The sequence below is a fragment of the Ornithodoros turicata genome, chromosome 10 (genome assembly GCF_037126465.1).
Source record: "Ornithodoros turicata isolate Travis chromosome 10, ASM3712646v1, whole genome shotgun sequence".
NCBI lineage: Eukaryota > Metazoa > Arthropoda > Arachnida > Ixodida > Argasidae > Ornithodoros > Ornithodoros turicata.
Genome location: NC_088210.1, coordinates 23,542,783 through 23,556,804, shown reverse-complemented (window position 1 = coordinate 23,556,804; position 14,022 = coordinate 23,542,783). Strand labels below are relative to the sequence as shown.

General features: G+C 45.6%; 1 protein-coding gene across 1 annotated transcript in view; it reads left to right on the top strand.

Moving 5' to 3' along the window:
• LOC135371106 (two pore potassium channel protein sup-9-like) overlaps positions 1-14,022 on the top strand; it is a 32,740-nt gene that overhangs the window by 12,950 nt on the left and 5,768 nt on the right. The window contains exons 2-3 of the mRNA XM_064605115.1: positions 10,736-11,044; positions 12,289-12,790. Coding sequence (XP_064461185.1) covers positions 10,736-11,044; positions 12,289-12,758 — 779 coding nt within the window. The 3' untranslated portion in view covers positions 12,759-12,790. The remainder of the gene's footprint in view (positions 1-10,735; positions 11,045-12,288; positions 12,791-14,022) is intronic.

Sequence of the window (14,022 nt, the reverse complement as noted above, 5' to 3'; positions counted from 1 at the left end):
GCGCAAAGAAGATATCGCGGAAGAATATGCACTCTCAGGACGGAACTTCACCGCATAGTACGTTGTGCGCCAGCCACTGCCACGAATGATAGGGTTATCCCTTCTGATTTGAAGAGGGAGAGAGGGGCGTACGCCTTTTTGTAGCAATTATCATACATCCAAATTGCTACAAAAAGGCGTACGCCACTATCTCTCTTCGACTCAGAAGCGGTAACCCTACACTCTTAAAAATGAACTTCACCGCATAGCGCGCTCCTAGCGAACCATAATCTCGAATGATGTCGTTATCTTCCCTGATTTGTTGAAAACGGGAGGCGTACGCCTTTTTTGTGACATTTATGCTGTTCATAATTGTCACAAAAAAGGCGTACGCCTACCGTTTTCAACAAATCAGGGCAGATAACGATATCATTCGAGATTATGGTTCGCTAGGAGCGTGCTATGCGGTGAAGTTCATTTTTAAGAGTGTATCATTCGTTGCAATGGTTGGCGGACAACGTGCTATGCGGTGAAGTTCTGTTCTGAGAGTGTATATCCGAACGACGCTGGGAGGAACGATGGAAGATTCGTTAGAAAGTGCGAAGGAGGGGCGCTCAAAGCGACGCTTCTGCCACCACTCTTAGACACGAACTTCACCGCATAGCACGCTCGTAGCCAACCGTCATCTCGAATGATATCGTTATCTTCCCTGATTTGTTGAAAACGGGAGGCGTACGCCTTTTTTGTGACATTTATGCTGTTCATAATTGTCACAAAAAAGGCGTACGCCTACCGTTTTCAACAAATCAGGGCAGATAACGATATCATTCGAGATTATGGTTCGCTAGGAGCGTGCTATGCGGTGAAGTTCATTTTTAAGAGTGTATCATTCGTTGCAATGGTTGGCGGACAACGTGCTATGCGGTGAAGTTCTGTTCTGAGAGTGTATATCCGAACGACGCTGGGAGGAACGATGGAAGATTCGTTAGAAAGTGCGAAGGAGGGGCGCTCAAAGCGACGCTTCTGCCACCACTCTTAGACACGAACTTCACCGCATAGCACGCTCGTAGCCAACCGTCATCTCGAATGATATCGTTATCTTCCCTGATTTGTTGAAAACGGGAGGCGTACGCCTTTTTTGTGACATTTATGCTGTTCATAATTGTCACAAAAAAGGCGTACGCCTACCGTTTTCAACAAATCAGGGCAGATAACGATATCATTCGAGATTATGGTTCGCTAGGAGCGTGCTATGCGGTGAAGTTCATTTTTAAGAGTGTATCATTCGTTGCAATGGTTGGCGGACAACGTGCTATGCGGTGAAGTTCTGTTCTGAGAGTGTATATCCGAACGACGCTGGGAGGAACGATGGAAGATTCGTTAGAAAGTGCGAAGGAGGGGCGCTCAAAGCGACGCTTCTGCCACCACTCTTAGACACGAACTTCACCGCATAGCACGCTCGTAGCCAACCGTCATCTCGAATGATATCGTTATCTTCCCTGATTTGTTGAAAACGGGAGGCGTACGCCTTTTTTGTGACATTTATGCTGTTCATAATTGTCACAAAAAAGGCGTACGCCTACCGTTTTCAACAAATCAGGGCAGATAACGATATCATTCGAGATTATGGTTCGCTAGGAGCGTGCTATGCGGTGAAGTTCATTTTTAAGAGTGTATCATTCGTTGCAATGGTTGGCGGACAACGTGCTATGCGGTGAAGTTCTGTTCTGAGAGTGTATATCCGAACGACGCTGGGAGGAACGATGGAAGATTCGTTAGAAAGTGCGAAGGAGGGGCGCTCAAAGCGACGCTTCTGCCACCACTCTTAGACACGAACTTCACCGCATAGCACGCTCGTAGCCAACCGTCATCTCGAATGATATCGTTATCTTCCCTGATTTGTTGAAAACAGGAGGCGTACGCCTTTTTCTGTGACAATTATGAACAGCAGAAGTGTCACAGAAAAGGCGTACGCCTCACGTTTTCAACAAATCAGGGCAGATAACGATGTCATTCGAGATGATGGTCGGCTAGGAGCGCTTTATGCGGTGAAGTTCGTTTTTAAGAGTGCAGACGATCAGAGGAGGAAGGAATATTGTGGTGAGCGAACAGAAACTCCACGAGACTCGGGGCATACGCGACAAGATGCGACGTGAAGGCTCAACACCTGCACACTCAACTACACTCTAAAAACAGAACTTCACCGCATAGCACGCTGTGTGCCAACCATTGCCGCGAATGATAGGGTTATCGCTTCTGATTCGAAGAGAATGGTGGGCGTACGCCTTTTTGTGGCAATTTTCATATATCCAAATTGCCACAAAAAGGCGTACGCCCACCTCTCTCTTCGAATCAGGAGCAATAACTCTATCATTCTTCGCAATGGTTGGCGTACAGCGTGCTATGCGGTGAAGTTCTGGTTTTAGAGTGTAACTCTGACGTTGCTCTTTTCTCTCTTCATTCCAATATCGCATGTTTAATCTCGCACATGTAACGGCGTATAGCAGCTCCAGGGTCAACTCAACGTCATCACATCATGACACCCCGTGTTATCATCATCTTATATTTTTTCTCGTTATTCTACGCGGCGAATGCATCTGCAGGATAATACACAAACCTAATTTGCGAGCGCATTGTTTTACTGGCCTTCGTGGCTGCGATGGGGTGTATTCTATTGCCCGACTGTTACGTATCCACGAAGGCGGTCTTAATACGTAGGTCATTTTTGCGTGTTTGTCGCGTTCGGTATAACAGAGACGGACTGGGTGGCAGAGGAGGTTTTTTGTATACTCGTACTGGGACCGCATTTATGGAGCTCTATATACATTATCCTCCCCACTTGGGGAAGTTTTGTGCGGCCTTCGTTGATGTGATGCTTGAATGACGATATTCTTTCACTGCGTCCAACGAGATAGACGGGATATCTTATCCTCCTGACACTTCCCGCGATGGTTATGATGCGAGACTTCCTTCCTTGTCACTCTTAAAACAGAACTTCAGCGCATAACACGTTGAAGGCCAGCCATATTGCACAGAATGATCAAGTTATCACTCTTGATTTGTGGAAAGAGCGGGGCATACGCCTTTTTGTGACAATTAACAAAACAGTATAAGTGTCACACAGGCGCGTTGGCCTCACTTTTCCGATGAGAAAGGTCAAGGAGTTTGTCCTAAACTTTCTGTAAATATACCATGCATGCCGCCTCATATGAAAATCCTGAAGCGGTTCGTAAGCAAACTGGGGGGTGATAAGGTGCCGATAAAAAACCGCAAATCAATCTATGAATCAAAATATTAAATTCTCTGACATTATGACTTGGTTATGGAAATAACTCGTGAGATGGAAGCTATGGTATGATATGATAAGGGTACGTAATGCCAACCAGTTACTGCAGCTGCCAAAATCAATCAAAATTTCCGTGGCGAATTAAAAATTAAACGTTGATGATTATGGGTATTGGCATATAGTAATCGCGCAAAGAGAGAGAGAGAGAGTAGGCCGTGCGTGTTATCTGTAAGCGCGTGGAATGCATCGATACATTGCCGCATAATATCGTCAGTGTCCTTGTACACTGTTAAAACAGAACTTCACCACATAGCACGCTCTTAGCCAACCTCCATACCGAATGATATCATTCTGTGCATTGATTTGTTGAAAATGGGAGGAGGCGCCTATCTGAGACACATTATGCTTGTCCCGGATAGGCGCCTCCCCCTTGTTTTGAACAAATCATGACACAGAATGATATCATTCGGGATGACGGTGTGCTAGGAGCGTGCTATGTGGTGAAGTTATGTTTTAACAGTGTATAAACCAAGGGTGATCACACCGGAGTTTCTGAGGGCATGCCATCGACCTTAACCCTCGAATTCGGAGTGATTTTACAATAGAAGGCTTCGCCCCGACTAAACGTGACGTAGGTTATGAACAATACGGTATCATGGTACATAGAGTTGTGCTTTGTGTGTTGCTGCCAGTCGTGCTGACCGCTGCTGGAGACGATGCCTATCATTCTTAAAAATGAACTTCACCGCATAGCACGCTCCTAGCCAACCATCGTCTCGAATGATATCGTTATCTGCCCTGATTTGTTGAAAACGGCAGGCGTACGCATTTTTTGTGACACTTATGCTGTTCATAATTGTCACAAAAAAGCGTGCGCATCCCGTTTTCAACAAATCAGGGCAGATAACGATATCATTGGAGTTGGAGATGATGGTTGGCTAGGAGCGTGCTATGCGGTGAAGTTCATTTTTAAGAGTGTAGGTGTGCATCGTGTGTTTTCTCCTTCGAGTATTTGTAAGTGTCTAACACTAATGCCGCGTGCGACACGAACAAATCTGTAAGGTGCGTGTTATATATGAGTGCGTGTTATACACCGAAAATTACAGTACATTGATATACGATAAAATAGCGAACAGGGATCCCTGTTGCTGAACACTTCGAAACATTATGTCATTCGTGAACCGCATGTGGACACGGTATGGGACAGACTTCGACAAAATTACGTGTGGACAGACTCGGTAAGCGGTTCAATTTCCTTCCGAGACGGCCATTCTTTGCACATGAAGGCCAATAGACGAGATTGAAGCCGTCGGCAAGATTGTCTCCCAAATTGAAAAGCACCCCGTTGAAGCAAACATTGATCCCATTAGTGATATTGACCTTGTCAATCTGGCTGACGACGAGACAAGGGCCACGTGTTCTAACTACGGGATGTAAAAAACTTTATCAATCGAACAAAGGCCCTTTTGAGTACGCAAATGGGAAGTGCACTACACGCTAGTGTCCCGAAAGAGATTCTAATGCTAAGTGGTTAACGAGTAAGGAGCTTAACGGGTGTGAAGTTTTTGCGTCAGACAGTTTTCCTTTTTCCATTTTTTTTCGCGGGTTTAAAGCAGTTTTTTAAGGAAGGTGATCGTGCGCAGGGTGATGTATCTTTCAAAGGCTAACTGGAACCGCAAAAAATAAAAGAAAAATTGGTTATGGTGGTGGCGGTAGTCACCTCGAAACATCTCAGTAGGGGACATGTCCCAGGCTAAGAACAAAACTTTCGTTTTTGACTGAACCGTGCTCTAAGAACGCATTTTTGGGCCATTTTGTATCGATTTCGATATTTATTAGCTAGTGCAAAAAACCGCACACTTTCGATTTTCAACGCGTCAGGAAAGAGTGCGAATATCATTTTTGAATGACGGTTGCTTCTCACCGTGTCATTCGGTGAAGTTCTATTTTTAGAGTGTAGGACAGTGTAGGACAAAATAGCGTGAAAACACACACGACGACACTGTTTGCGTTAGCGTTTAAAAAAAGAAAAAAAGAACACGTGCCCTTTCAACGGCGCAAAATGGATGGGAATGTGACAGAAGTTTGACGTCCGTGCGACCTTCCGAAAGTGAAAAATGATACGCAGCAGTTCAACGGAAGTCCCCGCTTTTCTTTCGAACTTCTCACCGATCCTGTTTCCTTCAACCGTTCCTCCTCTGCTAACTTTCTCTCAATCCCCGACATTTTCTCTTTCGCTAGGATATTCTGCCAATGCGCTGTCGCCGTCTTATTTACTGCGATGAAATTTTCGTTTCGTATAAATGTGATCCCCGCAGTGTCCTTGAGCGTGACGGCCTTGGACATCAATTCGCCACATCATGCTACGATGTACCGGGATCGATGTCATGAACGGAAGGACGTTTGACGTCACTTTTTTTAGCGAACAGGCCCGTTTCAAAGTATCGCAGTTCATTATTGAAAAGTGGGTCGTCTATTTCTTTGGTAATTGAAGGCACTTTGTTTCTCATAACGAACAAGGATCCTGGTGTTACAACTGAAGAAGTGTTTAGACGATACACTCTACAAACAGAGCTTCACTGCATAGCACGCTGTGCGCAAACGATTGCCAGGAATGATAGGGTTATCGCTTCTGATTCGGAGAGAGAGGGGGCGTACGCCTTTTTTGTGGCAGTTTGGATACATGATAATTTCCACAGAAAAGGCGTACGCCTCCCTCTCTCTTCGAATCAGAAGCGATAACCGTATCATCCGTGGCAATGGTTGGCGCAAAACGTGCTATGCGGTGAAGTTCTGTTTTAAGAGTGCAGGAGAATAGAAACATTCTCTGCACTCTAGAAACAGGCTTCACCGCACAGCACGCTAGTACACTCTTAAAAATGAACTTCACCTCATAGCACGCTCCTAGCCAACCATTATCTGGAATGATATCGTTATCTGCCCTGATTTGTTGAAAACGGGGGGCGTACGCCATTTCTGTGACACTTATGCTGTTCATAATTGTCACAGAAAAGGCGTACGCCCCGTGTTTCCAACAAATCAGGGCAGATAACGATATCATTCGAGATAATGGTTGGCCAGGAGCGTGCTGTGCGGTGAAGTTCATTTTTAAGAGTGTAGAACCGTCATCCCGAATGACAACGTTCTGCCCCCTTGCTTTTTGAAAACGATGGCCATACGTCATTTTTTTTGTCAATTATGAACTGCATAACACCACAAAAATAGCGTACGCCCCCTCCCCGTTTTCAGCTAATGAGGAGGAACAACGATGTCATTCAGGATGATGATTGCCTAGTAGCATGTTGTGTGGTGATGTTCATTTTTAAGAGTGTGCGAAATGCAGGACCGCAACTACAATGCAGGCGACACACACAGCTTTCACGACGAAACGGGGCAGTGTTCCTGGAGTACGGATCTCACAGCACCCGAGAGCTGCCATCACCAATTTTGCTTCTTCTTGTGCAGAAACAGGAATGGGGACCCTGTTGGTGTTCATACACGTAAGACATATCAAGGTTCCAAAGAATGACCCGTGACGGTCTGTCAAAGGACTACACCTGGCAAGCGTGCTTCGCTGCAGGCCTCACCCTAATAAGGAGAAGCATACGCGCAGGCGACATGAGTTATAGTTGCAGCGATGTTGTATTTACCTGTTTCTGTTTTACTTGCATGCTGCGACTGACTGATCCAGTTCCGTTCTTTTTTTTTTTTTTTTCATCCTCGCCTTATTTTGTTAGTACTTACCGACAGAACTTGGGCCTCCGTGGTCGATCTCAATCTTCTTTAGTCCTACAGTCACATGGGATAATCCCCGTATTCATGCGTTTGCATAACCCTTAAAACTCAAGCCTCCAATACGCTCTTTTGACATCGGATAGGGCTTGGTGGGTGTCTGATTGATCTTTGACGCTTCGCAAAATGCTCGTCATCTCTCTTCTTCTCGGTTGAAGCACGGGAGCTGACTTCTGAATGAGGGTCGTAAGAATTTAAATAAATAAATACGTTTTTTAATTTTTCGTGCGAGAGAGATTGTACCGATTTTTTTTTTCTTTTTTCTGCGCTTCGGTGGTGTGGCAAGACGGGTCATTAAGCTGGACTCGAGCCAGGTCTAGCTGTGACAAGCAATTTGGAGTCTGCTTAATCACGGTTTAGTTTGCCGGCCGACATTGTGTAACACTACGTCGCGTAGTGCATGAAGCATTGTAGCACATTGAAACGAGAAGCGTATTACACTGCCGTTTGTACTGCTGTCTTTCGTGCCCGACGTAATCATTATTATATACTCGTTGTTGTTATTATTTAGTGCCTGAAACCAATTTTGGACTCGCCCGTACTCTTTCTGACGCATTCGTAACGAGTTTGTAACTCATTTTTCTCTTGGAATGTCGCCAACAACCGGCATCGGTTGCGGAAGCTTCACCGCGGGTCCAAGTTCCGCAGAGTTGACACACGTTATATGAATGAGTGTCTGTCTGGCGGAAAAAAAAAAAAACAGTCGTATGTCAACGCTGCGCTGGTGTCAGACGTACGCGTGACTGTGCTCATTCTGCGCCTCGCAATATCATACTAGAAGGTTCCCTTTGAAAGCGCCGAGGCAGTAAACCAGAACTCTTAAAACAGAACATCACGGCTGCGCACGCTTTCAGCCAGCCGTCATCGTGAATGACATCGTCCTCTCTCTTTACTTGTTAAACGCGGTAGACGTACGCCTTTTTGTGACACTTACACTCGAAAAACTGAACTTCACCGCATAGCACGTTCTGCACCAATCATTGCCACGAAATACACTCTAAAAACAGAACTTCACCGCATAGCACACTGTGTGTCAACCATTGCCGCGAGTGATAGGGTTATCGCTTTTGATTTGAGGAGAGAGGGAGGCGTACGCCTTTTTGTGGCAATTACCATATATCCAAATTGCCACAAAAAGGCGTACGCCCCTATCCTATCTCTACACTCCTAAAAACGAAATTTCACCGCATAGCACGCTCCCAGCTAGCCATGTCCTCCGATTTGTTGAAAACGAAAGGGGTACGCCTTTTTGTAACACGTATGCAGTTATGTTAAATGTCACAAAAAGGAGTACGCCCAGCGACAATAGACAATGATAACGGTAATTCATTCTTCACCGTGGCTGGCCTTCAGCATGTTATGTGGTGAATCCCTGTTTTAAGAGTGCACGTCTGGAAGTTATTAATTACACGTCGGAACTGTATCTTTATACTAGTCGCGCCTGAAAGAAACAAGAAATAAAAAAAAAGAAACAAAGGAAAAAACCGAAAGTAAAGTTTGCTTAACCGCTGTCATTTGTCGCAATCCGAGTCGGAAGATTTCGCATTCGGCGCACACACTGAGATTATTCCTTTTACTCGAGAGAAATGTCTCCGAAGGATTCTCTTCATTGCGATCAGACGACGAAGGACGTTGGAAGAATTTATTACTCTTCCTATACACTGGTTGGCGAGACACAATAGCGTGTATACTCCGAGCCGAATGAATGGTGGGCCTCCAAAACGGGATCTTCCTCCATCGTCGCATCAGAATGAAAGTGTATGCACATAGTCAATTGGTGTAAAGGCGGATTCGTAGACGTATAAAGTAGAAGATTCCCTTTGCGAGGCTGAAAATGCGGTGCATTGCGCTTGTATATTTGTATAGTTTGGTTAAGCTTTACTGAGTATAACCGGCGTAGCAATTCAGCGCTTCGCTTGCATGTGGAAGGACAATCCAATCAGTGTAGTTGGATACATTGCACAAACATAACGGAAGGGATTGAATAGATTGTGCTATTCGTGGAGAACGTCGGGGTACATGGACGCATAGGAAATGTAGACTATGACTTCGGCAGTAGAAGGTACCCCGTCGTGTTTTCACAAAATAATTAAGTATAGTTAATTTAAGTCTCTCTAAATTACGCGAAGAAGGACGTATATGCCTAGCTCAGTGATACAGTAACGAATCACACACGTACAGTGATTTCTCCAGAAATTCACTGCTGGGGGGGGGGGGGGGGGGGTGCCGAGCTTTCAAGGGGAAGCTGGTTATGCTTGGTGAAGGTTCCACTTAAGGAATTTTTATTAGAAACTGAAAGAATCGTGGCACAATGGTGACATCTCTGCACAGCTTTCCCGTTTTATTTGTACATGTTATTACGTTAGAACACAGTACATTAGAATACAGATTCATTATGAACGGCATTTCGACATTAAGATGCATAATCGAATTGCAAATTGTTCTTGAAGATCCAATTGAGTTTGCGTGTCCGCACGCATTATTGCTCGTATATGCGCGCAATATATGCATTGAACACTCACTTTCAAATGACTTTGGACAAATGCATGGTACGATCATCTGCATGACTGTGGTCCTACAGCCCAAGTTTGACAGTACAGGATGTAATTCGCTGCGCCGGACTCTCTGCCAGAACGTGTTGGTGGCCGAGCTGGATGGGGTCACCTGAGAAATTTCAGGGGGGGGGGGTTGCAAAAATGCAGGAAGGGTGTACACCCCCCTGGGGGGAGTGTAGGGAAATTCCTGCACACGTACCGCTAAAGCAGCTAAAATTTTGTTTGTTTGAAGCTGCAGTGTATCGTTAATTTCACCACTTACTCTGAAGGGCTGAAATGTACCGATATATAATGGCTATAACAGATTGTGATTGAATGAAGCGACGATTTTAAATACTCTAGATGAATGCTGAGGTCTCGCAAGCCTCCACCTCGTTTTGCAGTGTGCGAAATTAATCGATCGCACGGCACAAAGCCACCGTACCATATCAGTACCGCCTAAGCTGTTGGGACATGCACTATTCTCCTACGAGTCGACCTTGTCTTTTTGATCACGCCCCTGTCCTCCAAGTATCATGCCGAGACTCTTTATCAATGCATTCTACGGATACACTCTTAGATATGAACTTCACCGCATAGCACTCTCCTAGCCAACCATCATCTCGAATGATATCGTTATCTGCCCTGATTTGTTGGAAACGGGAGGCGTACGCCTTTTTTTTTTTTTGTTACACTTATGCTGTTCATAATTGTCACAAAAACGGCGTACGCCTCACTTTTCAACAAATCGGAGCAGATAACGATATCATTCGAGATGACGGTTGGCTAGGAGCGTGCTATACGGTGAAGTTCATTTTTAAGGGCCTAGGGAGCGAAGTGAAACCATTTGTTCGTTCCGTCCGCCCGGGCCAGTCTCCTGGAAAGCGTGCTTTCGCTGCACTGGTACAGTGTACGCAGGGGAAGCCAACCAGCAGTACGTCTCTTTCCGGCTTTTTTTAGCGAAAGTAGACTAATGCTGCGCTGTTGCGATAGAGTGTGACGATACTAAAAATAACCTTTTGGGGGTTTGTTTAGATAACCAACTCCTGAAGACAGTAACGCACCGCGCTTTCCAAAATGAAGCGGAAGGAGTGCATATCGCTAAGAAAGGCAGAAACGTTATCGCGTCGTTTCCATCTTGCAGGTTACGGAAACATAGCACCGAAGACGAGCTCTGGCAAAGTGGTCACGATAGTATACGCACTCTTCGGCATTCCCCTGATGCTTCTATGCTTGACCAACATCGGCAATATCTTGGCGCACAGCTTCAAGTTTTTCTACAGCCGCGTCTGTTGCGCACTATGTCACCGACAGAGGGAGTCGCTAGTCACCGGACCCAAGACCCAGATTCCTGCCGAGGTGCTCGAGACTGTTGTATCTGTGGCCAACTCCGTCGCAGGGGGAAGAGACCACAGAGAAGTCAAAGAGGCCCCGGAACAAACGTCAGAAAAAGGTGCGGTGAACAACAAAAGAGTGTCAAACACTCCTCAAGATGTACAAAAAGAGATGAGCTCGTTATACTCCCATATGAACAAATGAACATGAACATGCGCACATATGTACTATGCGGAATACGAATTGGAATGGAACATGCACACTACCCGTAAAACTGCTCCACATTGTTATTACACCTAGTGTTTGTCGTGATAACTTATTTATGAAACTATTTATTATGAACTATTTATGAACCTTTTATTTATTTTAAATTTTATAATTTAAAAATAATTAAATTTTAATTTAATTTAATTAAACTTAATTAATTTTTAACTTTTTTAATTTTTTATTTTTTCAGTGTCGTCTTGAGTGTGAACCACATGGCACGAAAACGGACCATTTTCTTTACGAACCGAAATCGGGACCAAACTTTTTTCGGTACTTGAAGTTTCTGGCCGAATTCGGCTGTATCTGGCGAAGCCAGATCTCTGTGCAGAAACCGGAACTGTCGTATGCCGAATAAGCAGCAAGCAAGTCGATGACTATTCAGTCGGAAGGGTAACCATAGCAACAATGACGTCGCAAACGGGCCAGCTGTTGCTACGAATGCGACTTCTCCTCCTATGAATACAGGAATTATCCCATTGAGCTGGACCGCTGAAAGTAGCTGAAAGGAGACGTGGCCCAGACTCAGATGCTGAATTCAGAATTCTTCGGCCGAACTTCGGCTTCCCGTTTGGTAGCACGTGGTGACGCACCGAAAAAAAGTTCGGCTCCGATTTCGGTTCGGAACGTCGTCAGATACAGTCCTGCATACATCGAAAATGCATGAGCACACACATAGAACTCACATGACGTTCTTCTATTTGCAGTTTTAAATTGGTATTCTTAAAATAAATTCTTACATTTGAATTTTGAACACCGTTTCAACTATAGTTGAAACGGTGTTAAATTGTACATACGCTATTATATATAATCTTAGAAATGAACTTCACTGCATAGCACGCTCCTAGCCAACCATCGTCTCGAATGATATCGTTATCTGCCCTGATTTGTTGAAAACGGGAGGCGTACGCTTTTTCGTGTGACAATTATGGACAGCATAAGTGTCACACAAAAAAAGGAAGGTAACGATATCATTCGTGATGATGGTTGGCTAGGATCGTGCCATGCGGTGAAGTTACCACCACCACCTCCACCACCTAATTTCTAAGAGTATATAATAGTGTATGTACAATTTACCGTGCGACATTTCTTCCTCAGGTTCTCCAAACAGCGTGCTAGACAAGGCTTCCCTAGAAACTACCAAGATGCCCCTGACCCCAACGCCGAGTACAGTAGGTCCTCCGCCTCCCAAACCGATCGGCAAAGAAGAGGACAGGATCCCGGTCTACCTGGTGCTTTTACTCGTATCCGGCTACATCTGCTTCGGTGCCACCTTGTTCTCCGTGTGGGAAAACTGGACATTTCTCGATGGCGCTTACTTCAGCTTCATAACACTCAGCACGATCGGGTTCGGCGACTTCGTGCCCGGTAGCGCCATCTTTGAAACGGACACTTCGTCGGGAGATGGCCAGGCGAAGCTTATCATCTGTTGTTTCTATCTAGTGCTCGGCCTGGCCATCATAGCCATGTCTTTCAATCTAGTGCAGGAAGAGGTGGTACTCAAGTGCAAGGACTTGGTCAGGAACCTCAAGAGTCTGGTGACGACGGTTGGGGAGGAATCGACGTAAGCAGCGATGGCTGCGTCAGGAGCGGGTTACAGGTGAGACCACTTTGACGTATAGTGTGTTGATATACATGCCGTTTTCACCGCTTCCGGTTTGGTGCCAAAGCGACACCTGGTTTCTCAGCAAACACGCTCTGCGCCAACAACTGTGCCGACTGATACAGTTATCGCTTCTGATTTGAGGTGAGAGAGGGTCGTATACGCCTTTTTGTGTCAATTCAAATTGCCACAAAAAGGCGTACACCTCCAGTTTTCAACAAATCAGGAAAGCCAAAGATATAATTCTGAATGGTGGCTAATTCCGAGCGTCCTAAGTCGCGGAAGGACCGGAAGTCTTCGTGGCACCGGAAGTCGTCGCTCGGGCCCGTTTATGTTTACCCCAGAATGTCATGTTACCGCATGTAAACTCTTGAGACGGGGGGGGGGAGGGGGAGTGGCAGGGTAGGCTCGTCGTTGTTGGCCACACAGAAGTGGGCGTCGCCACGACTATAGCAAAAAAAAAAAAAAGAACACAAAATAAAACACAAAGAAAGGACGGACGGATGGAGGATAGAGGAGGATGAAGGATGCGGATGCGGTGAGGGTGCACGAGTTCGTCGTTCGTTCGTCTTGAGACAGAATTTCACCACATAGCACGCTGAATGCCAACCATAGCGCAGAATGACACCGTTGTCCCACCTGATTTGTGGAGTGATACGCTTGGCGCACGCCTTTTTGTGACGATTAATGTAACTGCGTAAGTATCACGAAAGGGCGCAACCTCCCGTTTACAACAAATCGTGGGAGAGAACGATGTCATTCGGGATATTGGTCGGCTAGGGGCGAAACCGCGTCGACGCGGAATCAAGAACAGCGTCCATTCCACGTCGACGGCTCACGTGCTTTGGAGCGGTGGAGATGATTGGAGAAGGGACTGGTCTATTAACGGATTGGATTGGTTAACGGATTTGGGTCCCAGATAAACCTCCTACGGCCAAGGGCGCGCGCTCCTGAGGCGCGCGGCTTGGGTTTCGGCTTATTTGCGTATTCGGCGATGGATATTTCACCCCACGCGCGGGTTTCAGGATTTTCAGAATATGCAATGGCTTTCAACGATAATTATCTCACATTCTACTATCTAGCTTTTGATCGAAATCCCCTAATTAAAGAGTTAACTATTGAATTTAGGTAATTAGTCATCTTGTAGTTATACTTCGGCCCCCGTCGGCACTTACTATCATGGTTTACGATTGCTTTTCCCCTCGGTCAGCGTAATTTAGCGGCAAACT